The sequence below is a fragment of the Spermophilus citellus genome (genome assembly GCF_964194105.1).
Source record: "Spermophilus citellus genome assembly, chromosome: 4".
NCBI lineage: Eukaryota > Metazoa > Chordata > Mammalia > Rodentia > Sciuridae > Spermophilus > Spermophilus citellus.
Genome location: NC_138185.1, coordinates 34,914,990 through 34,941,469, shown reverse-complemented (window position 1 = coordinate 34,941,469; position 26,480 = coordinate 34,914,990). Strand labels below are relative to the sequence as shown.

General features: G+C 38.9%; 1 protein-coding gene across 15 annotated transcripts in view; it reads right to left on the bottom strand.

The window, feature by feature from the left end:
• Positions 1 to 26,480, bottom strand: part of PLCB4 (phospholipase C beta 4) — a 388,840-nt gene that overhangs the window by 102,144 nt on the left and 260,216 nt on the right. For 14 of the 15 annotated variants that reach the window (XM_081291654.1, XM_081291650.1, XM_081291653.1 and 11 more), the window contains one exon: positions 2,138 to 2,217. In XM_081291654.1, coding sequence (XP_081147780.1) covers positions 2,138 to 2,217 — 80 coding nt within the window. Of the gene's footprint in view, positions 1 to 2,137; positions 2,218 to 4,370; positions 4,593 to 26,480 lie in introns of all 15 variants that reach the window. The other variant, XM_081291655.1, reaches the window with a different exon arrangement.

Here is a 26,480-nt window from a genome sequence, read left to right as displayed (position 1 = left end):
CTAGATGAACCATAAAATTGGATGCTTAAACTGAGCAAAACATACTGCCAGTACTTATTTGTGATTGACCTCATCCTTAATTCTTGTACTTTACTAATATACCAAGGTGACAGAAAATGCAAATGAACAGTGAGACCAGCCAGCCTTGTCCTGAGGACCCATGAGGATCCATCACTCCAGGATCCCAGTATCATAACATAGATTACAGCTCCACCTTCCTTAACCTTCAATGGTCAGAGAAGGTCATCATAACTCCGTGTTCTCCCTCTACTCATGGGCTACATGAGGACCCAGAACATCTGTTTATATTGTAGAACTAGGATTGCTCTTAGCTAATGACTTCCATTCTCACTGTTTCCAGTTAATAATATCCTAAGCATCCACAGAACATCAGGACTTGGTAAAGTTTCTGTTTTTGGTCAGGTTTCTTGGAAGAACAAGTGACCAATTCTTTAGAAGATGTTTTCAGGAAAAGGGAGTGAGGAAGGCAGATTGGGCAGGGAAGATGGTTAAGCAAAGCTATAGTCTTAGCTGGAGCTTTAGCCTGATCTTCTGTGACATGCACCAGCCTTGGTGGCACAGGGATGGCCTTTCGTTCTCTGTTTCAGCCTGCTATTGGCTTTAGGCTTCCCCTTAGAGGGAGACAGGAGCATCATCTCCTGGGCACGGAGGCTTCCACTTAGCAGAGGGTAATCTCTGGAGAAGTGGACAGGTCTGAGCTGCTGGTGGATGGGTCAACACCAGCTCCACAAAGGCGTCTGGACAGGATGCTGGAAGATTTGGTGTCCGGATATGAATATTTGGGTCACTAAGTATCAATGAGCCTTTGGTCACTAAGTCTTTGATCCTTTGAGACTATCAGTAACCAAAGTCACAACACTGAAATTTCCATTAAGCTTCTCTTTAAGAAAAAAAAAAAAAAGAAAGAAAAGAAAGGAAAAAGAAAAAATATGCCAGAGTCACTGTAAGGAAAAAAAAAGGCTGCTAAACAGCAAATAGGAATTTACAAAACTATATAAGTTCCTCCCACTATGATGATGGAGAGAAAGTTGGAGGGACACTATAACATTCAAGTAACTAGTATTGCATGAGGGGTGACTGGAAACCAGGTACTGGGCTAGGCGCTTTCCAATTTCACCTTCATGGTAATTTTAATTCCCAGATGGGAAAAATGAAGCTGAGAAATTGCCTGAAGTGGCAAAGCTGGGGTCCATAGCCCAGATTCATATCTGTGGTATAACCAGGAAGTGAAGACTGAGAGTGCCATAGGACTGGCCTGTTCGCCCACTACCAAACAGGGACGATGAGTCACTGAATCACACTGTTGATGCCACAGCCTAGTTTTGAGAGATGGGGAATGCATCCCCACAATTTCTCCATGTGATTCCTTTTGGCACCTCACAGACTCTACGGATAGTTCTATACATGCAGGCAGCCTCACATCCTTATGGATCCACTGCTTTTTAAAAAGGCTAACATTGGACTTTGGCTAGGATTTCTTCTTGGAGAATTTTCATGTCACCTTGAAGGACTAGTTTGAGTAGGGTTAAAATCTACCACTGCAGTACTCCTCTGGATTTTAGATGAAATTAACTGGGGTAAGACCTCAGGATCCTTGACTGAATCCTTGACTGAATTTTAGAAATAAATTCACAAGGATGTGTGGATCCTTGATTGTGGCTCAACAGCAGGTGTTAGACCAGGGGCCAGGGCCTCCTTTTTCACCATAGCCAAGGCTGTTTCTGCACATACTTCTCTCTGCCATGCTCCTCATTTCTGTTTCTGAAGTGGAGGTTGAGCTACCCTGGTACCCAGTTATGGGCCCCAGGCATGTAGAACTACCTATCAGGAAACTGAAGATATAAAAACCATAGGCTCCAGAGTGGCTGAAGTTCCTATAGCTTTTGGCCATCAACCACATGATTCCCCTGGGCGTGGGGCTATGGGTTCATCACGAGTGCTGTGCTAGATTGTATGAAGAGTGTAGATTTGTGTTGGTCAGCTCATGGTCCAAGGTCAGGAAAGTGGAGGGGAAGGCAGGCAGGAATTGGCCTGACAAGATACTTAGACTTCATCTCCTAAGGTGACCTCTGCTTGATAATTTCCAAGAACAAAGGGTGATGCAAACAAAACTCACTGTTTCTTGAGGCAGGTCATTGGACTGACGTTGTTGGCCCTGAAGTTGTGTATGATTGATCTCAGGCCTTCTACCCATTGCTGAAAGAAATAAAAAAAAAAAAAATGTCTCTTGGTGAGCAAATATGTTGCAGCAAAATAAGGTGTTTTATTTATTTATTTATTCATTTTAAAAAATCAGACAGCCTATGTTCATTTTGTGTAATAAAAATAAAAACTTTTCATTTATCCCCTTCCTGCCACATAGCTATCTACATTTTGCACACTCATTTTTATCCTTTGATAAAAGGATACTTTTTATTTGCATGAAGATAAATGTGGCATCTATAGTCCCATAAAATACAGGGTTGCCACAAAGGAATGCTGCCCACTGATTGAGTTTTTAAACTTTCTATTTGCAGTCTCTTTAAATATAGGCCCTCTTTTTGTTGCTGGCAATCTCAGATCTTCCTAAGCAATATTATATAATACATGATGACCTATCTCCCTATTCCTGTTTTAGAGCATGAATACATAGGGGTCCTTCTATTGGGTGATTCTTTCAATCTCTGTTTGTTACGTATTTTACCTGTCCATGTTTTCCAACAAAGATTTGAAAGGTAAAAGATACTTTGATTGCCTGGGTACCCGAACCAAGCAGTGAGTGATGTGCTTAGGCAATTTCTGTATAAGGACTTGGACCTCAGTTGTGGTTCATACCATCACTCCATGGATTTACAAGGGAAAGTGAAGGAAGATTGAGCCTGGCAGAGAAGGAATCTAGCTCTCTAAAAGGGCATTTTACTAGAAAAGGCTATTCCATGAACTAAGGCAAACTGTTTTTGGATCCGGTAACTAATGCCAACGAATGCTGTCAGAGCATCACATCCTCAATAAAACGCACTGCAACAAATTGGTATTGTGGGTCAAACAGAACCGTGGCTCACACCTAAGCAGCTTCCTTACCTTCACCTTCTTAGACTTATAGTCTGAGTGCTTAGGTTTACTGGTCAGTGCTAAGAAAGGAAAAGTATTTTGGAGTAGATAGTCATATAGATGGAAATACTACCTGCAACGTTCACATATGTCTCTTTGAATTTAAATGAAATGGATATAAAATTCAGCATCTCAGTTGCACTAGTCATATTTCAGATGCTCAAAAGCTAACATGGGATGGATGGCTACCATACTGGAGAGTACAAATAGGAACATTTCCATCATCACAGAAGTTTCTGTTGGACAGTCCAGCACAGTACAACCAGGTTTATCATGGTCAAGCGATTTAATCCTTGCAAGGGCCACAGGTGATGACTGAACTATGAGTGTATATTTGGTTTTGCTATTTAGCTTCTGTTAATTTTAATTGTGTTAAAATATACACAATATAAAGCCTAATCATTTCAAGTGAATAGTTCGGTGGCATTAATTCCATTCAGCTTGTTGTGCTGCCACTAATACCATATATGGCCACAATGGTTTTCATCACGTAAAAATGCAACATTACCCTTTAAACAGTAATTTCCCATCCCCATGTTCCCTAAGCCCTTGTTGACCACAATTCTACGTGTGTGTGTGTGTGTTACTGGGTACTGAACCCAGGGGTGTTCTACCACTGAGTTACATCCTATTCCTCCTTCCCTTCCTTCCTTCCTTTCTTTTCTTCCTTCCCTCTTTCTCTCTTTATTTTTTTTAAATTTTAAGATAGGATCTCACTAAATTGACCAGACTGGCCTTGAACTCAGACTCCTGAGTGATGGGATTATAGATGAGCACCCCCACTCCCCCCCTGCTTCTGTCACCATTCTACTTTCTGTCTCTATAATTTCAACTACTCTGGATATCTCAAATCAGTGAAATTATAAAGGATGTATTCTTTTGGCTTGTTTCACTCTGAATAATATCCTCAATCTCGCTCTATGCTTTAGTACATTCAGAATTTTCTGCATTTTCATGAAGAATATTCCATTGCGGTATATTCCATATTTTTCTTATTTATTTGTCTGTCAATGGACACGTAGGTTACTTCTACTCTGGCTATTATGGGTAATATTGCTATGAACACTGGTACATGAGTATCTCTAGCCCTGCTCTCAATTCTTTGGGGTAACGGTTGAGAAGTGGAATTGTTGGATCATATGGTAATTTTGTGTTTATTTTTTGAGGAACCACCACACTGTTTTCCATGGAAGTTGTACCATCTCACATTCCTATCAACAATGCACAAGGGTTCTGGTTTTTTTCCCGTATATGCTCACTTGCTATTTTCTTTGGTTTTTGAATGCAGCCATCCTGATGGGTATGAAGCTCACAGGGTTTTTCCTGCTTCTTTTGTGCTCCAATCATTCCTAACAGCTTTCTGGGGGAAGAGTTGGGAGCTTGAAGACGTAAATTTCCTTTTACAACTAGCAAAGTCCAGTTTCCTGAGAACCATGAATAGCATCAGAAGCCTCAGCAAACCTGAAGGTGAGGTCAGAATTCTGAGGGAGGAGGAAGAAATAAAATAGTAGCGTGAAATAAATGCCTCCCTTATTTTTCGTCAGACCTCTCTTCCTCTGTTAGGCTAAATGTGGACTGTAACTCCCTGGAGATTATCAAATATCCTGTTATTGGTCTAACAAACCACAGGCCCACACAGTTTCCCAAGACCAGACAGAAAAAGCACAAATAATTTGGTTGGCATTAACTGGGAAGTGTTTTCTCAACCTGAAGGCTTATGACATGTTCCAAAACACAGAATGAGGTTCATAGTTTCCTAGGGCCAAAATGTGGACAATTCAGAGAGAATAGTGCCTGTTTTCCCCGCCTCCTCCCTGATCTTTTAAATGTTGTTGTTTTTAGGAATAAATTCCAGAGATGGTGGGCTTTGTGGAGGCTTAAACAGCTTTCATCTTTTGAAAACACAATACTGGTAAAGAATCTTGTTTATCTGAATGAAAATGTAACTGAGAATGGCCACCAGAATCCTCAGAGACCCTAAAGGATAATGGGAGGAGAAGTATTGCTTAGTTCTCCCTATGAAGAAAGGAAGGTGGAGGGCCTTGCCTCAGGTCACAGAGCAGCTGGCTTACAGCAGAGGGCAGTAAGAACTCTGCAGCTTGCAGGCCCTTCCTGTAGGGCATATATTCACTCAATGACCTGTCCACACCTCTTCCTCTATGACATGGAAAAGGTCGCTTCATACTTTTCTTTCTATGATTATTCAGGTCAAACCCACTTAGCTATGGTCAAAGGACTGTAGGGAAAAAAAAAAAAACAACGTGAAAGCTTCTTTATCTTATTTTGTTCTTTTTAAACATAAAGTAGATGAAATGCCAGCAGATGTCAGTAGAGTCCTAGTTTTGGTGGAAAGTTTTGCCAGGTGTGAACTACATGCCTATCAATTTCTTTGACCTTTTCCAGATTCACAAAAGCAAAATATGGCGACTTAGATGTGTCTTTTCGAATTGCTGAAAATAAGCTGGCATGACAATCAACTAGGATGCTTCTTTCACCCCCCCTGGACACCAGCATCGATTCCGTGAAGTCAGGCCTACGAGATGATTTCTGCCACACTGGGTGCCTTCCTTCTGGTCCAGCCATCCTGAGTAGATACAAGTAGTTCAGACATTGGGAAACCAGACCACCGCAGGGAATCAGATTTGAGATCCATATGGCTATGGCTTCCCCACTTTCCCAGCAGTCTTCTCTTATTTTCTATTTTATTTTTTAGCAGTCTTTGGTGCTTGGGGATGGGACAGAGGACTAGAGAATGCTAAGCATGCACTGTACCACTGAACTATGCCTCTTGTTCTCTTGTTTTTAACCTTTTAACTTTTTCTACATTCACTTAAAGCTTATTTCAACCCTTTGAAGCAGGGGCAGGGAAGATCCTTCAAGATACCTTGTATGGGTCATTTGGGGGAGGGGGAGAAATGGGGGCTGCTTCTAATTCCTGGGAACTTCAGGCCTCTGCTCTATATTCCTCAACATTATCAACCTCACTTTCCTCATGCGGCCAGCGTCCAGATTGCAGGCAAATGTCTGGGCCTTGCCTTCAGCTATCTCTAGTGCCATCAGAACACCAGAACTGTCACAGGCAGAAAGAATGCCTTTCCCATGAGAAGAATGTGAAGAAATACCAACCTAACAGAACCAGACGGAAATCATATGAAATTACACTAAAAAAAATAGTTTTTTTTTTTCCTTCCTGGTAATGAAAACATTTAAGTCTTCTTTGTAGGAAAATGTAAAAGAGAGATAAATACAGCAAAAAATACAAAATCATCCCAAATCACAATGTGCATATGATGTGCGAGAGCCACCAACAATTTGCTTTTTTCCTTTCTAACCTTTTTCTATGCACAAATAGGTTTTCCGTCCTTAGAGGACTAGTTCCTATGATAACCAGTCCCATGATCACTCAGTCAGCTCCACTTCAGGCAGAATTCTTGTCCCATCATCTCAACCTTATCTGTAGCTTTTGTTCCAGCAGCATTTCTTTTAGGTTAGTCCAAGAAGCATATTATCAATGCAAACACGAACAGAGACCCCATGGTACCTGCTAAGTTGACCATGTGATTTTTCTTCCAAGGGATGACTTAGCATCCTCCTCCTTAATTGTTTTTTTTTTTTTTTTTAAGTTCTGTTCTTAAAGATAAGGCTTCTGATGAGAGCTCAACTGCCTCTGCTCAGAAGTTAACTAGAAACTTAATATTTAAAGTATCCAGCAACCAAGTCCCCTGGGAGTTGTTAAAATGCAAATGATCAAGACAGACTTACTGAATAAGACTCTAGGGATAGGGCCCAGGAATCTATTTGTGTGTGTGTGTGTGTGTGTGTGTGTTGCTGGGGAATGAACCCTGGGCCTCTCATATATACTAGGCAAGTGCTTTACCACTGATCTATAATTCCATTTCTAGGAATCTGTTGTTTTTTTTGTGTGTGTTTTTTTTAATGAGACTTCCGGGTGATTGTTTTGCAAACTCACAATTAAAAAGCACTGTTCTATTTTTCCTGCCTCCATGCCCTCTCCCCACTCCTCCCTCCGTTTTGCCTCATCACCGTTCCTCTATTTTTCCCCGTCTCCCTGCCATCCCCCCATTATGGATCAGCATCCACTTATCAGAGAGAACATGCAGCCTTTGGTTTTTTGAGATTGGCTTACTTAGCTTAGCATTATATTCTCCAACTCTAATCATTTACCTGCAAATGCCACAGTTTTATTCTCTTTTAATGCTGAGTAATACTTCATTGTGTACACACACAAAGTTTCTCTATCCATTCATCTACTGAAAGGCATCTAGGTTGGTTCCACAGTTTAGATATTGTGAATTGAGCTGCTATAAACATTGATGTGGCTGTGTCCCTGTAGTATGCTGATTTTAAGTCCTTTGGGTATAGACCAAGAAGTGGGATTGCTGGGTTTAATGGTGGTTCCATTCCAAGTTTTCTAAGGAATCTCCATACTGCTTTCCTGATTGGTACTATGAAACATGGTACCTGTATGACTAAACACATGATGTGACGCTATATCATGTACAGCCAGAGAAATGAAAAGTTGTTCTGCAATTGTGTACAATGAATCAAATTGCATTCTGCTGTCATATATACCTAATTAAAATAAATAAATTTATGTATATATAAAGAAACCCCAACTACAAGATAATTATGATTAATGAAAGAACCAAGATATGAAATGAAACAGATCTATACATAAAGAAAAGGTCTCGAACAGATGTCAAAGAATTGGTCAGTAAACATGCATTTATATGTGTTCAGTGTTTAAGGAGTGAAACAAAACAAAACAAAACACTGTTCTAAACCTGCATCACTCTAAGAGATAGTTCCTAAACCAAGAGAATCCACATTTCCTGGGAGCTTGTTAGGAATGCAGTGTCTCAATTCTCATTCCAGACCCACTGGATCATAATTTGCATTTTTAACCAGATTCCCAGGAGATCTGTGGGTGCATTAGTTTGAGATGCACAGGTAGAGAAAAATAGCTCTTTTCAACTTGTAGTTCTCCTTCCATTGTCCATCTAGTCAGGTCGGGCTTTGATTTCCGTCCTTAGTCTATTCTGTGGCTGTAGCAAATTATCATATACTGGGTGTCTTAAAAGCAACAGAAATTTATTTCTCAGAGTTCAATAGGCTGTAAAGTACCAAGATCAAGAAACCATCAAATTAAGCATGTAGTGAACACCCACATTTTGGCTCATAGTCGATGACTTCTAATTGTGTCCCCACATGGTAGAAAGAGGACACGGGTTCTCTTTTGAATCTTTTTTAAAAATTAAGGGTTCCACATTCGTGACCTCATCTCTTCTCAAAGGCTTTACCCCTTAATGTTATACCTTAGAGATCAGGGTATGTGCATCCAATATAGGAATTTGGGAGGATATGTACATCACCCTGTGACAGTTTCTTAAGGGACGTGATGTTTCCTAGACTGACTTCAGGTAGGCTATCTGATCTTCTAGTAATGTCCCTGCAAAGAGCCCACAGATTCTAATTATCTCTTGTTCTTTTATCCCACTCCATTTAGCCTGAACAAATCTGTGTTCACGAGGATGGAAATTCTGAACTAAATGTTTAGGTGAATGAAATTCCTATTTTTTGTTTTTGGAAACAAGAGGAGGCAGGATGCTGCAGGTCATGGTTGTCACCTTCCATGTCAGCTGTCAGAATACGTATAGATGGGGCCATCTGAAATTTTTAAAAATATGGTTACTTCTTGGTACCTGCAACACACAAATGTTGATCTATTCAGGGGTTTTCTTTGGGTTTATTTATTTATTGGTGCCATCATTTAATTTTTATCTGCTCAAATAATATGTCAGAAATTTATATTACTGGAAATACAGCTTTAGACTCCTCTGCACTGAAGAAGGGAAACAAGACCAATTTGCTTGCACTTGGTACAAACTATGAAGCTTTTCAGATAACGATTGCCATAGAGCCTTAATCTTTTCTAAGATTCTTTATGAAGTGCTTAAGATGTAAAATCATAACATTTTGCAAATTCCAAATGAATACTATTCAGGGAAGTAACTGCACCTCCATATTAAAATAGGAACTTAGTTTTAAGAAGGCACTTGAGCTATAGACAGCCATAAAATTTAGCCAGTGGCTCAGATTCTAACATAGAGACCCCAGATGGAATGCCAATGTGTTTTCTCTTATGGATCTATAAAAGCATGGTGAGTGAAACCATTTCATTTCAACTACAAGAAGGCATTCATTGGCATGAAATTGTCAGTGTTTTATTTAAGGACAGGCTAAGGGAAGAGATTTCCAGTTGGTACATCGTTAAAGGGGAACTGTGGCTAGCACTTAGGGACTAGATTAGCAGTTCCAAGAACATCTTAGATTAGAAACAATGAAGAAATTAGAAAACATTTTAGAAGCTTGGGTTCACCCACACAGTTTCTGATTATCAACCACAGCATGCTTGGACCATCAATCTACTTTTTAAACACTGTAGAGAATTCTAATGTGAACTTGCATTTGAGGACCATTGAGCAAGAAGAGAGGACCCCATCAGGCAGCACATAGATGGATGCCTGTTTAATAGCTCTTTTAACTTAAAAGAAGTATGCACAAAATCCAGATAGAGATCTGGTCTCTGTGTGGGTTTCTTGGGAGAACATTTGTTACACCACTGGATACAGAAACCAATGATTCATTTCCCAGGTTGGGGGGACATAAGCATAAGATGACTCGGGGCATCAAATGTTCAGTCATTAACTGAGAACTAAGGCTGAAGCCAGCACAGGAAGAGGAGAAAACAGAGGCTGAAGGGCAGTGTTCCAAATAGCATTTGGTCCCCATAGCATTTGGTCCAGGATTGAGGCCCAGAAATGATAAAACCTAGAAGTAGAGGCAGAGGGTGGTAAGACTGGTGATACAGACACAAGATGAAAAATAACTTTGACATCTTATCCTTTCAAAATATTCATCTAGGATGTTAAATCCACCTGGAAATTAAATGGGAGCTGACTATCAAAGTCTGTATATCCCAGACCAACTTCTAAACCACACTAAGAAGAAAGAATACAACAATTTGTCTTTCTCATCAATTACTTTCTCCTGACTCTACCACACAGACAAGAGCAGGTACTAAATGTGGGTTTCACAAGACACGTGTTGGAAACTTCTCATGTCCATGGGGCAAGGAGCACACAGGCAGAATATGACAGTGAATACAGTAAGAACACATCAGGCAAAGAAACCTGAAATTCACCCTAAACAACTGCAACTAGAAGGACGAGGGCAAAGTAGCAGAGTTCTCAAAGAATTTCCTGTGAGATGATGGAGCTAAGTTGCCATCCTAGACATGTCCAGTTGATAAACCCAGGATGGAGGTGACATTTGGGAGCCTATGATAACAACCAACAGCAAACTACTTCCAAAATTGGGAGTCAGAGAGCAAAAGGGGTTTTGCCAAAATCCACAGAGAGACAACCTAACAGTAATCACTAAAAGCTCCTGGAAAGTCAATAATAATTCTCATAAAAATTTCAAATTCCAAAAGTGGAGAAGTGATGAGGAAAAGAGAGAGCAACTGGGGTCACCTTCTTGACAGTCTGAATGTCTTCCAGGTAATAAAAACTTTTCATCTGCTGTTCTCCACCCACAGGGTGAAGTTGAAAGTTAACAGAGGACTATATTAAGTGCCATCGGATTTGTAAGTCACTTTCCTAGCATAGTAAATGAATATTTGGACAGGAAATGAGCTGCCAGCTGTGAGTAAGGGTGGCTGTGTTTGAAAGATAGAATCGGATAGGCCTGGAAAATATTTATACATTCCTAGTCACAATTATTTCAGTCACTCATAGATAGTCAAAACACACTGTGGGCCTGACTGGGTATCTTGACAACACTGGATAGTTAGGTCAAAAAGGATCTCTAAATAGTCACTGGAAAGGAGAGGACAATGTGCTGTTCTTGGTAATGACTCAGAAGCAAAAGTGTCAAATTCCCATGCCAAATGGATTTCTGTTCCTTAGCATTCCAAAGTGACAATTTTTGTACTGCCTAAGCCCGATTCTGTAAAACCCTGTCGAAATATCTTATTGACTCTATAGAATCTTATCCCCTACAATTTTGGAAGTCTCAACTTCCAAAATCAGATTGCTATGCATACAACAACACAGGAGGAGGAAAATGTATATTCATCCATGCCTTGTTTGTGCTTGTAGTCTTTAGACAAACAACTTCAGAAATTCTTTTTTTTTTTTTTTCTTGGTACCAGGGATTGAACCAAGATATGCTTAACCACTGCACCACATCTCCAAACTGTTTTTTATAGTTTAGTTTGAAACAGCGCCTTACTAAGTCTCTCAGGGCCTTGCTAAGTTGCTGAGGCTGGATTTGAACTTGAGGATCCTCCTGCTTCAGTTTCCTGGGCCGCTGGGATTATAGGCGTATGCCACCATGACCAACCTGAAATTCTTTAGTGCCCCAAAGTTCACAAAGCACTATGTTCCAACAAACCCAGAAATCATTGAAAAAGAAAATGCAACGTTTAGTTTATTTTATGTAACAATTATTTGCATCCATATGGAGAGCTCTAAAAGAATTGCAGAATTTAAAACTTTTGAGAAAACCAAAAGCATCCCATGCCAGTCAGAAACCATCAGTTCTTTGAGAGCATTCAAAACAAATTGTCTTAATGCCATCAGATTTGTAAAACCCTGGTGGGAAGGAATGAGTAAAGAGTTGGTGAATTGAAAGGTGTTCATAAAATTGTTTCTTTGGTTAATGGCTTGTATCTACAACCCCCAAGGTTATGTTCTTACTGACATTTAACAGCTGACCATGTTGGAAAATTAAGTCATGCCACAGTAAACAGTATTACAGTATTTCAACTTGCAGCTAATGGCACCAGCTGAATCTCTGGGATGAATATAGTATCAACGAAGGAGATCTCTCTCTCTCTCTCTCTCTCTCTCTCTCTCTTTCTCTTTTTCAGTATTTCAGATTGAACCAATTGGCATTCTACCAATGAGCTACATACCCAGTTCTTTTTATTTTTTATTTTGAGGCAAGGTCTCTCTAAATTGTCCAGGCTGGCCTTAAATTTGTGACCCACCTGCCTTAGCCACCTGATTCACTGGGATTAACGGAATGCACTACCAAGCCCAAATATGTTTAACTTTAGGTAGCATCAACCTGTTTAATTCAAGCAAATCAAATCATCAGGACTTTCAACATAAAAGGTATAACAAAGAATCTAAATCAGTAGGCTTGAATTTCATTATCTAACTTTCTCTTTTAAGAAAGATCCATATCACACACATCAAATAAGGTGGTCAGGGCCAGGGGCTGATTTCAGACAAATAGGGTCAATAGATTGAATATTTATGGTCAAGATGAAGAAATGAATGGCAAAATGACATCATTATTTTGATACTTCTGGAAAAATGTCTGGCTGAATAATGCTTCTATGACATCATTTGCTAACTTTTTCTATATAGCACTGATTCTGAAGGATTTTAATTGATGTCCCTTTAATAAGAAAAAAAAGTTCTGGGAAATAACTGAAGGGCTCCTCTCCTTGCTGAGATTCACATGAAAATAATAATAGCTCTATTGTGCTACAGTAAAGAAATCTGTGTAGACAAGACTTTCTATAGACCAGGCAACTTCCCCTTTAATGTGGAATTTTTTGAGAAATCTTTTGTGACCCACCAATTTGAAAGGTGCTTTTCCATGACATCTCCCAAAGACAGCCACATTGAAACACTGACATAGCAGTATATAACAAACATACTGTGCTATAGGCAGAAGGGGTTTTTCCCACCCCAGTCTTTATACAGGTAGGAAAAATGAGCCAACATAGGAACTGCAGCACAGGGCAATAGCAGAACTCAGATCTGGAGTAGAGCCACCTGCAGGGTTCAAAACACTACTTATGTGACCTTGGACAACTTACTCAGCCTCTCTGGGCCTATTTTTTCCTCTTTAAAATGACGATAATCATAACACTCATCCCATAGAGTTTGGTTGCAAGAATTAAATAATACAGAAGGCACTTTGAACATTGTCTGACACAAAATGCAAACTAAAAGATCATAACACATACAATCAATCAACAACTACATGAAAAAATGCTCACCATCTCTAGCAGTCAGAGAAATGCAAATCAAAACCACCTTAAGATACCATCTCACTCCAGTAAGATTGGCAGCCACTATGAAGTCAAACAACAACAAGTGCTGGCGAGGATGTGGGGAAAAGGGTACACTTGAACATTGCTGGTGGGACTGCAAATTGGTGCGGCCAATTTGGAAAAAAGTATGGAGATTCCTGAGAAAGCTGGGAATGGAACCACCATTTGACCCAGCTATTGCCCTTCTCGGACTATTCCCTGAAGACCTTAAAAGAGCATACTATAGGAATACTGCTACATCGATGTTCATAGCAGCACAATTCACAATAGCTAGACTGTGGAACAAACCTAGATGCCCTTCAATAGATGAATGGATAAAAAAATGTGGCATTTGTACACAATGGAGTATTACTCTGCACTAAAAAATGACAAAATCATGGAATTTGCAGGGAAATGGATGGCACTAGAGCAGATTATGCTAAGTAAAACTAGCCAATCCCTAAAAAACAAATGCCAAACTTTATCTTTGATATAAGGAGAGCAACTAAGAACAGAATAGGGAGGAAGAGCATGAGAAGAATATCACCATTAAACAGGGACGAGAGGGGGTAGGGAAAGAGAGAGAGAAGGGAAATTGCATGGAAATGGAAGGAGACCCTCACTGTTATACAAAATTACATATAAGAGGAAGTGAGGGGAAAGGGGAAAAAACAAGAGAGAAAAATGAATTACAGTAGATGGGGTAGAGACAGAAGATGGAAGGGGAGGGGAGGGGAGGGGAGGGGGGATAGTAGAGGATAGGAAGGGCAGCAGAATACATCAGACACTAGTATGGCAGTATGTAAAAAAGTGGATGTGTAACCGATGTGAATCTGCAATATGTATACGGGGTAAAAATGGGAGTTCATAATCTGCTTGAATCAAATGTATGAAATATGATATGTCAAGAGCTTTGTAATGTTGTGAACAACTGATAATAAAAAAAAAGAAATAAAAAAATAAAAGATCATAACACTGTTGCTCTTATCATTACGGTTTGAGTATCCTTTATCCTAAATACTTGGTACTGGAGCAGTTTGAGATTTCTTCAGATTTTTTCAACATTTGCATATAAATGATGAGATATCTTGGGGACAGGGCCCAAGTTAAATGAAAAATTCATTTGTGTTTTACATAGACTTTATTCACATAGTCCAAAGGTAATTTTATACAATATATTCATTGTACCTGCTTTGACTCTGTTTTGTCTGTGACCTGCAACATGTGGGTGGGTGTGTACTTTTCCACTATCTGGCCTCATGTCTGTGTTAAAAAAGTTCTAATTCTGGACTATTTTGTATATTAGACTTTTGAGTTAAGGATGCTCAACTTATATTACTATTAGGATTCAGTAAACATTTTCTGTAAAACACCAGATAATATTTTTCAAACTTAGGGCAAACACAATGGTTCTCTGTTATATGTTTTTCACATTTGTTAGTTTGATATTTGTTTGTTTTAACAACACTTGAAAAATGTAAGTGCTATTCTTTATTCACTGGCTGCACTTGCAAATCCCTGATGAGTAGTGTATTATTTGTTCCAGGCCATAGTGCTTGAAGGCAACTGAGTCTCATCTAAAGTGAGGTACCTTATCACCCTTCCCGCTTTCCACGTTTTAATTGTGCCCCAAAGATTAGAAATCATACAAACACATGTAGGCCCATGTTATACATATGTTATGTTCCTAGTGGCAGTTTTTGTTAGCAGTGAAAACTTGGAGCTGTGTGGAAAATGAAGGAGCATTAAAGCTAGTGACATTTGTCTCTCCCAGGGGCCAAAAGGTGAAAACCAAATTTCACATTATGCTTCTGGTGAAATTAGAGTCACTCATTCTGCATCTCCTTGGTGGAGTCAATTGAGAATATTAGCAATTAGGGCAGAATGAGCTGCTCTTGGCTGGGTCTAGTCTCTATTCTTATGGAACTGTGAACTTCAAGAAAGACAATGGTGAGACAGGGTTCAGCAATGAAAAGCACCCCTCCCCCATGAAGATCGAAGCAAACAGAGGTGCCAGGAGGCCAATAGGTTTCCAGAGAAATAAGAGAACACCAAGAAGATAAACCTCAAAGTTGTGGGGATTTACAATGACATTAAAGCCCAAGACAAAGTTTTAAAGAACACGAAAATTCACTTGACATTTCAATGACAAAATGCAGTATATTGAACTCTATAAACTGCATGAGACCAACTGGGAGTAAAAGAAAATGTGTGTGCATTAAAAAGACACGTTATTGTGGTTGCCAGGAATTGTGGGGCAGGAGAATGGGGAAGAACTGCTTAATGGACACAGGGTTTCCTTTTGAGATGATGAAAATGTTTAGGAACTAGACGGAGGTGGTGACTGCACAACACTGATATTACAAATGGCAATGAACTGTTCATTTTAAAATGGTTAATTTTACATGATGAGAATGTCACTGTGATTACCAAACAAAGGACATAGGAGCTGGGGGAATGGATTTTAAGGGATTTTTCTTGGCTTCTTCTTACTCTTCTGTACTTTCTTTGTAGAATGTACATGGTCTAACAGAAGCAACACAATTTTTGAATTCACACAACACCAGTTAAACTGCACTGGTGTGCAATGGTTAAAATTACTTTGCCACTATGCTGGTTGTACTTGTAGTCAAGACATTCAGGGAGCTAAATCCAAGCTCAAGGCTTCCATCTTGCTATGCTATTCTCACTACACTAAGGAAAGTTCACTAATACAAATGACCAACTCCTTGAAAACAACTGCAAAACCTCCACTATCTCCAGTGTCCATGCTCCTAAATGTGGATCTAAAAAGAAGCTTTACATTTAAGTAATTTCAGCATGCCAGGCATGGGTGCAAGGCTGTAATCCCACTGCCTCAGGAGGCTGAGACAGGAGGATCACAAGTTTAGAGGCCACCTTGATATCATGCCTCAAAATAAAAAGTAAAAAGGACTGGGGATGTAGCTCAGTGTAATGCATCCCTGGGTTCAATTTCCAGTAACCCCAACCTCACTACCCCAAAAAAGTAATCTCAGTGCAATAAATAAATAACAATCAAGGAATTCTAAAGGAAAACAAAGAGCCATTTTCAGAATGTCATAGGCTGCAGGTACAGAACACAGGGATAATGATAGTCCTGCACGTTCAGGGACACATTGTGATCTCATCACGTTGTGTGATCCATAGCAGTTTACATGACAGATTCCTCAGAGAACATATTTTGAACAAATTCACTGTCCCTTTCTTTCTCTGCCACAAAGTAACCAGGCTTGCAATTTCTGATTAACTATATCATATCCATAGTTAATGAGACTTAGAAATCTGTTCTATACTTTAGCTTATTATTGTGATGTGTATTTGCCATTTTATGATTCCTGCACATCTAAGTAAATGGATATTTAATCATGATTAACATAACTATGAAGCATTAAATCCAATCTGAGTTTTCTCTTATAACACAAGCTGGAACTGAGCCTCATGGCTGGCCGATAGTCCCCTTGACAACTGGTTGATTGATAGCCATAGTGACAACGGTGAGCAGACATGCAAATGAGATCACTGGTGTCTGGGACTTTTCCTTTCAAAATTGATACCTGGAAGCTAAGATAAAACAATTTCTAGGACTATAAATACCACTGCCTTCAGACTGCCATTGGAGACACATCTTGTGGCATCCACTCTTTGAGGATTTACTCGGAACTGGCATCACACACCAGAAGTCCTGCCTGAGAGCAATCCCTCACTTCAATGCTGATGGCTTGATGGCAATTTGGACCTGCTTCACTGTCACTGTGAAAGGACTCATCTCCTGGGCCATTTGGACAACTTCTTCTGTGGAAGTTGATGTTGAGTTCATTAGTGGTACTCTGTTCTCCAATGATTTTCTTGTACTTGTTGTTGCCTATATTTTACATATCTCTTTTGCTTATTTTTAGTTTTTCTGTTTTTGTATGCATCCTACAAAACTGATTAATTCAGCAACTGTCTTTGTTTCACTTCATTTATCATTTGATTAGAGAATAAAGCAATGGCCCCTCTTGGAGAAATTATAATCCTTGAGGATCAATTATAACCAGGTGTTGGGAAGCTGGACCACCACTATGGGTCCATTATGACATCTGTCCTCTAACTTCACCTAAGAATAAACTCTCTAGATTCCACATTCAAATGTCTTTCAGCTCCTTCCTCATGGTACAACTGGTAAAATTCAAGAACAACTGAATTTCTTGTATTCTATTTCAATACCTCTCAAACTTTGGCATGTATAGGAAGTACCTAGTTATCTTGTTCCAAATACAGATTCTGATTCAGCAGGTCCGGGTTGGGCTCCTGGGTGATATGACCCTATGATCCCGAACCACATGTCAAGTAGCAGGGCCCACAGCCATGTTATTACTATAGAGCAGTCTTCTTAGAATGTAAAGCTTGTGTGATAGCCTCTTCCAACTCAGTCATGACTTTCCAATACTTCCACAGAATCTTCAGGAGATATTCCACAAGCAACTTAGTATGGGCATTCAAACTAGGCCAGTCTTAGCCAGAGTTTTCAATTTCTCAATTAAAAAAAGGGAAGTTTACTCCAGTCTTCTCACTGGACACACTACTGTGGGTCCAACATTTCTCTGCTTCTGAAACTTAGCTCATGTCCTAACTGTGCAGATGGGAGACAGGACACGAGCAATCTAAATTCAACTCAGTCATAAAACAACAATAAATCATATTGTCTTTATTTGGCAAGAAAAAAGCACTTAAATAGGATGGGACATTTAAAGCTTAAGAATACGTATCCACACATTTGCTCTGATTCACTGCTTTGTCCTCAAGAAACTTCTTTATGCTGTTCATTGATTTGCTTTCAATGGGAAACAAAATAAATAAGAAAATGACAACTTTCAGTCTTCAAAACATGAAAAAAAAATAACTAACACACACACACACACACAAACACACAAGCACACATCCCATGCTTGAGCCTCAAAAAGCTGTGAGGTAATATAATTAAGAGACTTTAATCAATGAGTGTACTGGGGTTTGGATGATGGACAGGAAGTTCAGATTTATAATATGGTTCATTAAGCAAGCAGCAGGCACAACTCAGGTGAACTTGGGCAGCAAACCAGCAAGTTCCTCCAGGCTTCCACAAGAAAAACTGGACAGAAACACTCTGCAGTTTTTCCCCATGGCAGTGGTTTTCCTATCAGACTGTGCAGCAGAATCACCTGGAAGGGATTACTATCCACAATACATAAAAAAATTCAAAAAACTTAGCACCCAAAATACAAATCACCCAATAGATAAATGGGCAAATGAACTAAACAGACATTTCTCAAAAGAAAAAATACAAAGGACCAACAAATATATTTTTTAAAAAAGTTCAATATCCTTAGCAATAAGAGAAATGAAAATCAAAACTACACTGAGATTTAATTTTACTCCCCTTAGAATGGCAATTATCAAGAATATAAATAACACATAAATAAATAAATACACTTAAATTATACAAATAGCAATATCTGCTGACAAGAATATGGGGAAAATGAACAGTTCTACACTGTTGGTGAGATTCTAAAGTAGTACAACCACTTTGTAAAGCAGTATGGAGATTTCTCAAGACTAGGGATGGAACCACCACAGGACTCAGCTATACCACTTCTCAGTACTCATCCAGAAGAAGTAAGACTGGGATACTATAGAGATACATCCATATCAATATTTATAGGAGCTTAAGTCACAATAGCCAACATAGGGAACCAGCCTAGTGATCATCAACAGATGAACAGATGAAGAAAATGTGGTAAACACACACAATGGAGTTTTACTCAGCCATAAAGAGGAATGAAATTATGTCATTTGCTCATAAATAGATGGAATGGAGAAAAATATGCTGAGTGAAATAAGCCAGACCCCGAAAGTTAAATGTCATATGTTTTCTCTCATATGCAGAAGTTAAGAAAGAAAAAAAAAAAGGAATGAAAAGGGTATCTCACAAAAATGGAAGGGAGACCAATAGAGTAGAGAAAGGGGAGCCACTGGGAGGGAGAAGGTGAGGGCCAAGAAGAGGTACTGGAAAACAAAATCACCCAAGTTATGTTATGTCTACATATGAATACACTACAAAAAAATTCTACTGTTATGTATAATTATAATGCACTAATTAAAAATAAAATAAGGGAAATCAGTAGAGAAAGGGAATTAGGAAGAGGAAGGAGGGGAGGAAAAGGAGAAATTCTGAAGAATGAAATTGATCAAATTGTTACGTGCCTGTATAAATATGTCACAGTAAATTCCACTATTATGTATAATTATAATACACCAAAAAAAGATTTAAAAAGATAATCACTTGAAAGGGCTGGTTAGACAGAGAGTTTTTGATTTAGTACGTCTGGGGCTGGGCCTGAGATCTGAGATCTGAGATCTGGGCCTGAGATCAGGAACTTCTGGAGCTATATGGTCTGAGAACTGATGGCTGATATCAAACAATAAAAAGTGCATTTCAAAAAACAGCACTTTAAACCGGGTTTGGTGGATCATGCCTGTAATCCCAGCAGAAGAGTGTGAGTTCAAAGCCAGCCTCAGCAACTTAGCAAGGTGCTAATAAGCAATTTAGAGAGACCCTGTCTCAAAATTAAAAATAAAATGGGTTGAGATGTGGCTCAATGGAAGCACCCCTGGGTTCTATCCCCGATACAAAAAAGGAAAAAGAAAATAAAGAAAGAAAAAAAAGTAGCAGTATTTTAGTGCCTGGGAGTGTGGTTCAATGGTAGAATGCTACAATGGCATTTTGATCTACAACACTGCCAAGGGCACGGCAGAGGGCATTTTAATGTGGGATGCTTTGATTAAGAAAAAAATGCTTCTAGAATCACAGAAACTGGTTCACATCAATGTGATTTTTGTGTTTTTCCTTAGTGAACTCTCATCAATGGCTAGACTGGTGGTACAGACAGCTCTATAGGTCTTCCTGTATGCTATGTTTAGTTTGATAAGAACATGTTTGGGTTCAAAACTGGTGATTCTAGTCTTTCATTAAATTACGGCTGGCACTGAATGAAATCAGTGATTTTTGTATTTATTTGGTTCACAAAGCAAAATTTGTGGAGTTTGCTAAATATTCACAACCTGCATAAAGTGTAATGAATGGTCTGGAAATTGTCCAAACTCAGTCCCAATGTCTGCATTTTGAACCTACTGGTATCATGAACCAATGGTTCTCAAATTTCACCTACCATCCATCACAACCATCCCCAGAGTTTCAGAATGATTAGGCTGGAGTGGGGCCTGATAACCTGCATTTCTAATAAGCCCCTTGGTGAGGTTGAAGTCTGAGGTCTGACCCTTTGGGGTAGATCTGTGTTTGAACATCAGCAGAACAACTAGAAGGGTTGCAGGATGTTAGCAGAGCCGGTAGGAGGAATAAGGCAGAGAGCTTAATGTTTTTTCCCACCAACAAAACAAAGAATAAATCCCTTCTTCAGGAACTCTTGCAGTAAGCCTTCCTTCCATTCAACATAATTCAAGTTCAGCAAAGTGATTCTGACTTTCACTCAATTTGTTAGAATAGTATTTTATCGCTTGCCATAAATTACCTGATGTTATCAATTTTGTATACAAAAAGAACACACAATATTTTTATAATTTAATTCCTATGGTAGTTATTCATGCACTTATTTGGTGACAGTCACAAAGCATAATTTATGGAGTTCGCCAAATATTTACAACCTGCATAAAGTATAATGAGCAGTCTGGAAATTGTCTAAACCCAGTCCCAATCTTTGCATTTTGAACCTCATAATAGCAGCTTATTTTTGCAATCAAAGGAAAATGCGACTTGGTAAAAAATAACAGACTTATTTGTGGAAATCTTAAATGAGGGTTGCATTTCAATCTTGTGCACAGTACAGTGTCTGTGATTTCAGATTGCATTCAGTGCCAGCTGTAACTGAATGAAAGCTATCTGAGCTCCCTTCGACTCCCTGGAGACTGAGATCCTTGGTGAATTGCATTCTGGGAGAGAACAATTCCTAAGAGAAATCAGAGTTGCTTTTCTAATTAAATAAAGCTATTATAATGCTTGGTATCAAATTATTTGCAATGTTGATGGTAAAATGATGGGCAAGGAGAATTAAAATGGGGAAAAAGAGTTTAAAATACTTTAGAAAATATGGGTTAAGTGCCTTCTTCATGTGTCTTCTTCATTCTTAAGTGTTTTAAGCTACATGACAGAGGACACACCAATTATCCAAAGGCACACTGGGTTTGAGGTAAACATGGCAGCAATTTGTTAGCAATTCTTTTTAACAGAGGGCTTTTCAGGGGAGGAAATGAAAGTTAAATTTTATAACTGGAATGACAGGAAGGATTTAGGTAAGCAGGATATAATGATCCAAATTGGAAAGAGGCCAAGACATCAGGGTCAAATCCTCCAGTCTTGCCACAGATTCTTAGCAGCAACAATCCGGTTACATCCTGAAGATTGACTAAAAATAACATCCTGGAATCCTAGATCTTTTTGTTTCCTTTAGAACATCATTGAATGGGATTTTCTCAGTTTTCTTGTAAAAAAATTATTTTCCTAGCTTTTCACACGCTGATCTGCATAAAATCCAGGTGTGTGATGATACAGTAAGTCCCCCTTTGTCAAAAATTTCATTTTTTACAGTTTAAGTAACCCATAGTCTGAAAATATCAGATGGAAAATTCCAGAAATAACAATTCATAAGTTTTTAAATTGCACTCTACAGTGCAATGAAATCTCACTTCACTTTGAGAAATCTTAATCTGTCCCTCTCCATCCCAGGCAGCATGTGAATCATCCCTTTGTGCAGTGTATCCACATCATATATGCCACCCTCCAGTTAGTTGCACAACAACCATCTCAGTTATGAGATCAGCTGCACGGTACTATGGTGCTTATGTTCAAGTAACCCTTATTTTACTTAATAATGGCCTCCAAGCACAAGTGTAGTGATGATGCTGGCTGATTTATTACAGTATACTTTTATAATTGTTACATTTTATTATAGTTGTTGTTAATCTCTTACTATGCTAATTTACAAATTAAATTATGAATGGGGAAAAAATAATATATGTTAGGTTCAGTACTATCTCTGGTTTCAGGTATCCACTGCCAATTTTAGGAGCTATTCTCTCAAATAAGGGAGAACTACCATACATACTTATCACCTGGGTTAGAATTTATTGATTTAGTGGACATAAATATCTCAAAAAGCAAGTCTTTATTGATCACTTATTAAATGTCGGGCACTGACTGTTGTAGATGGTAGAGAGACAGCCTTAAACAGAACAACTGCCGACCTGTGGACACAGGAGGAGAGTAAATGAATTCATGAATACAGGGTAGGTAAACAGTGGTACATGAAGAAGAAGGAGTTATGGAGAGGGGGAAGATGGGGAAGCTCCTGCTGAGGTCTCTATCCAACCGACCTGAGGCCTGTCAGTGAGAAAGCTCTGCCTATAATTGGGGGAAGGGTGTGTGCCAGGCAGAGGGAACAGCAAACACCTTGAGGCTGGAAGGAAACTGCCCTCCAGTGGGTGAGTTTCCCACAAAGAAGAAAAGAAGGTGGTGGAGGCAGAAAAAGGGAGGGAGGTGAGGCAGAAAAGTCGGAGGCCTTGGTGGGTTCTAGTAGTAAAGGGATGTGAATTACAGTTTAAGGACCCTCATTTGCTAATTTGAGAATCAATTACAAGGGGCAAGTCCCATGCACCATTTAGAAACCTCTTGCGGCAGAACAGGGAGAGGTGACTTTGGGCTGACCACCCATGATGCTGTGGTGGTGCTCAGGAGAAGCAGCTGGATATATCGCAAAAGCCAGGTGAGTATGGTTGCTAAGGAACTGATGTAGGACTGGAGAGAAAGGTGCTGATGGCCTCAGCAATTGAGAGGACAGACCTGTTGAGATGCAGATGACCAGGGGAGGCACAGGCGCGAAGGGTGAAAGGTTTGGCTTGGTAGAAGTTTGGCTTTCTCCACTTAGAGGAGAAAGCAATACAGAAATCTCTGAATAAGTGTAGTGGAAAGGCAAGCCTATTTACTGTAAGCCGAGAGAGCAGCTGAAGAAAATAAAAGCTGGGCTACAAAGATGTCTTTTATAATGCCTTCACCTTTGGCTCAACAAAGCAGTCAGATCCTCAGTCATCTGTCTAGGAAATATTTTATCTTGACTTGAAACCTCAACCTTGAGAAACTCAGATTTCATCTAGAATTATATTGGCTCTTAAAATTCCCACTTGAAATAAGAAGAAAAAAAATATCTGAGACCCTTTTTAAGAAATGGAAGAAAAAGGAGGAATGCCTTGTTCAAAGTCAGAAGTTTTTCTGTCTCTCTTGCTCTCTCTCTCTCTCTTTTTTTTTTTTTTTTTGCGGGGGGGGGGGTATTGGGCATTGAACCCAGGGGTGCTCTGCATCCCCAGCCTTTTTTTTATTTTTTATGTTGAGAAAAGGTCTCCCTTGATAAGTTGTTGAGGCTAGCCTTGGACTTGTGATCCTCCTGCCTCAGCCTTCTGAGTCACTGGGATTACACCACAACCGGCAGGGAGTTTCTAGACCTCCACAGAGTGTACATTGAGATCAAAGTTGGCCCCATTGCCTGGATCAAATCTTTAGAATGATTAGATTATAAGTATAAGAAACCCAAGAATTAAGAAGAGACTCAAGAATCTGATACGATAAATACTCATAAGTAAATGCTATACTAGAAATTCTCTTAACCTGGCCAGAATAAGACTTATCAGATGTTCTAGAGACAAGCAAAATACACCAAAACCCTGGGAGTGCTCAACAACTTTCATAGCTAGGAAGCTGCTGGCCCATATGCTGTGCCCTTTGCCTTCATCTTGCCTGCTGGCCGCAAGTGATTTATGTTTGTCGCCAAACCTGTTTATGTCAGTTGTTATAAAAAAAGGGCATAAACCAGTGAAATATTCTATTGGAAAGAAAGAGGATTGTTGTTTCTCTAGTTACATATTTTGGCAAGTTTTCTTTAAAGGCAACTTGCTTAAAAAAGTGTTCTCAAACCCTGTGGGGAGAAGACAATGGACACCCCAACTGAAAGGTTAGGGAAAGAAGTCATGTAACAGTGGGATTTTGCGCTCGGTTACACTTTGCTCCACAAGTGTTCTTAAAGTCTCAGTTCCACTTAAAACAAAAAAAGCAAACAAACTAGGTATCTGAGACAAGGCATTCAGGATGAGGCATAGACAAAAAAAAAAAAAAAAAAAAAAAAAAAAAAAGAACTACAATTAGCACACCTACACTTGATGCAAAGTCTTCAGCCCTAACATTAAAAGGTTGCCTAATAATTGAATCAAATTTATGTGTTTAAAAGTATTAAGGTATGGGGCTGGGGTTGTGGCTCAGCTGCAGAGCACTCACCTAGTACGTGCGAGGTGCTGGATTTGATCCTCAGTACCACATAAAAATAAATAAGTAAAATAAAGGTATTGTGTCCAACTACAACTAAAAAAGAATTTTTAAAAAGCGTTAAAGTATAGATATATTAATTTAAAAAGTGATTACTTGCACAAACTGACTTTTGTGATAAATTAACCAGAAAAACAGCTTCCTAACATAGGGACCAAGAGTGCCTTTTCCATGACTCTATGAGTCTATGCTTATTTTATAACTGCACTTAATTGAACTGTACCATTAACCGAGTCTAACACCTTGTGAGGTATGTTGGAAGATGTCGACACTTCTCATTGACTTGATGGAATTTATGAATTCTGCCATCATTTAGCCGGGAGGTATTTATAGCTTTGTGTATTTCATGTAACTCATCTCACTTTAACGGCTGTGTGTTCTGTTAGGGACAGTAACAGATACAGAGGATTATGGATAAAGTGTGATAAGGAAAATATCAATACTGGAGGTGAGAAACATTGTGGTCTGAATTAACATAGTTATTTTAGGCCTCAAAATCAGAAATTGGACAACATTATCCATATACATGTATTTTTTCTCTCTTTGGGGATGATGATTTTATTTGCATGGATTTACATTTTATTTACATGAATATACAGTTGACCCTCTGTATCTCTGTGTTCTGTATCTGTGTATTCATGGATCAAACAATCACAGATCCAAAATATTCATGAGAAAGCATTGCGTCTGTCCTGAACATGTATTGACATTTTCCTCATCAGTATTCCCTAAACAATACCTATAACAACTATTTATATAACATTTGCATTGTATTATTATTTATTTTTCCTATGTATTATTATAAGTAATCTAGAGAGGAGTTAAAGTATATAAGAGGCATATGCATGTACTATACTTAGTGAAAGTATTCAGTGAAATTTAGAAAAGTATTACATTCTATGTATTTAGGGAAAATTATTGCTTAATATCTTTTCAAGTATTAATCAAACAAAAAGACCTGATCTAGTAATCATGGAGTGTTCAGTTTGGAAAATGGGATTTATATTTATATATTATGCCGTTAATGAAATATAAATTTCCAAATGATAGTTCTGGAAGGCTTAAATACTTATTTTCTTTAATAAAAGCAGGCTTAAATACTGCTGAGTTTGAATTAAAAATTATCTACAGAATTATTTTATTATCCTTACTTATGTCTCTAGCTGCTCTTACATTTCAATTGAAATGAAAGAAAAAAAATACTAGGAAAAAAAGAAAAAAAAACAAATCTCATCTCCCACCCTGCCCCTCAAACATACAGACATGTATAAAACTTACTAATGAGAATATGTTTCAGAACATATTCTGAACCAATGGGCCAAGATTGACAGCTATCAAATTACAGAAAGCAAAAACTTCATGGGATTTACTGATTTGGGCCACCTTCCTAGAACTGTGATTGCTCAGGTACAAGGTGGGTAGGAGCATCAGGTAGGGAATCAGAAGGCCTACATCAGGCTTGACTCTGGTCTGGACTGCTGTGTGGTTTTAGAGTTCCTTTACTTATCTGACTTCATTTTCCTCATCTGAAAAACGAGGTGGTAAATTCCATTTCCTCCTTCAACATCCTGTGATCAGAACAGTTAACATATCGGGGGCTTTCAATGAGAAAGACTGCACATTGAGCACTTTCTATGTAAATTCACATATGCCTCACAAGAATCCTAAAAGCAGATATTTTTGTATAATTTTCATTTTGCAGAAGAAAACATAGCACAGAGGTAAGTTGTGGTGTCTGTGCCACCCAGTTGGGAAGTAGAAAAACAAGGATCTGCATCCTGGCAATCTGGCCCCAAATCCCAGATTCTAGGG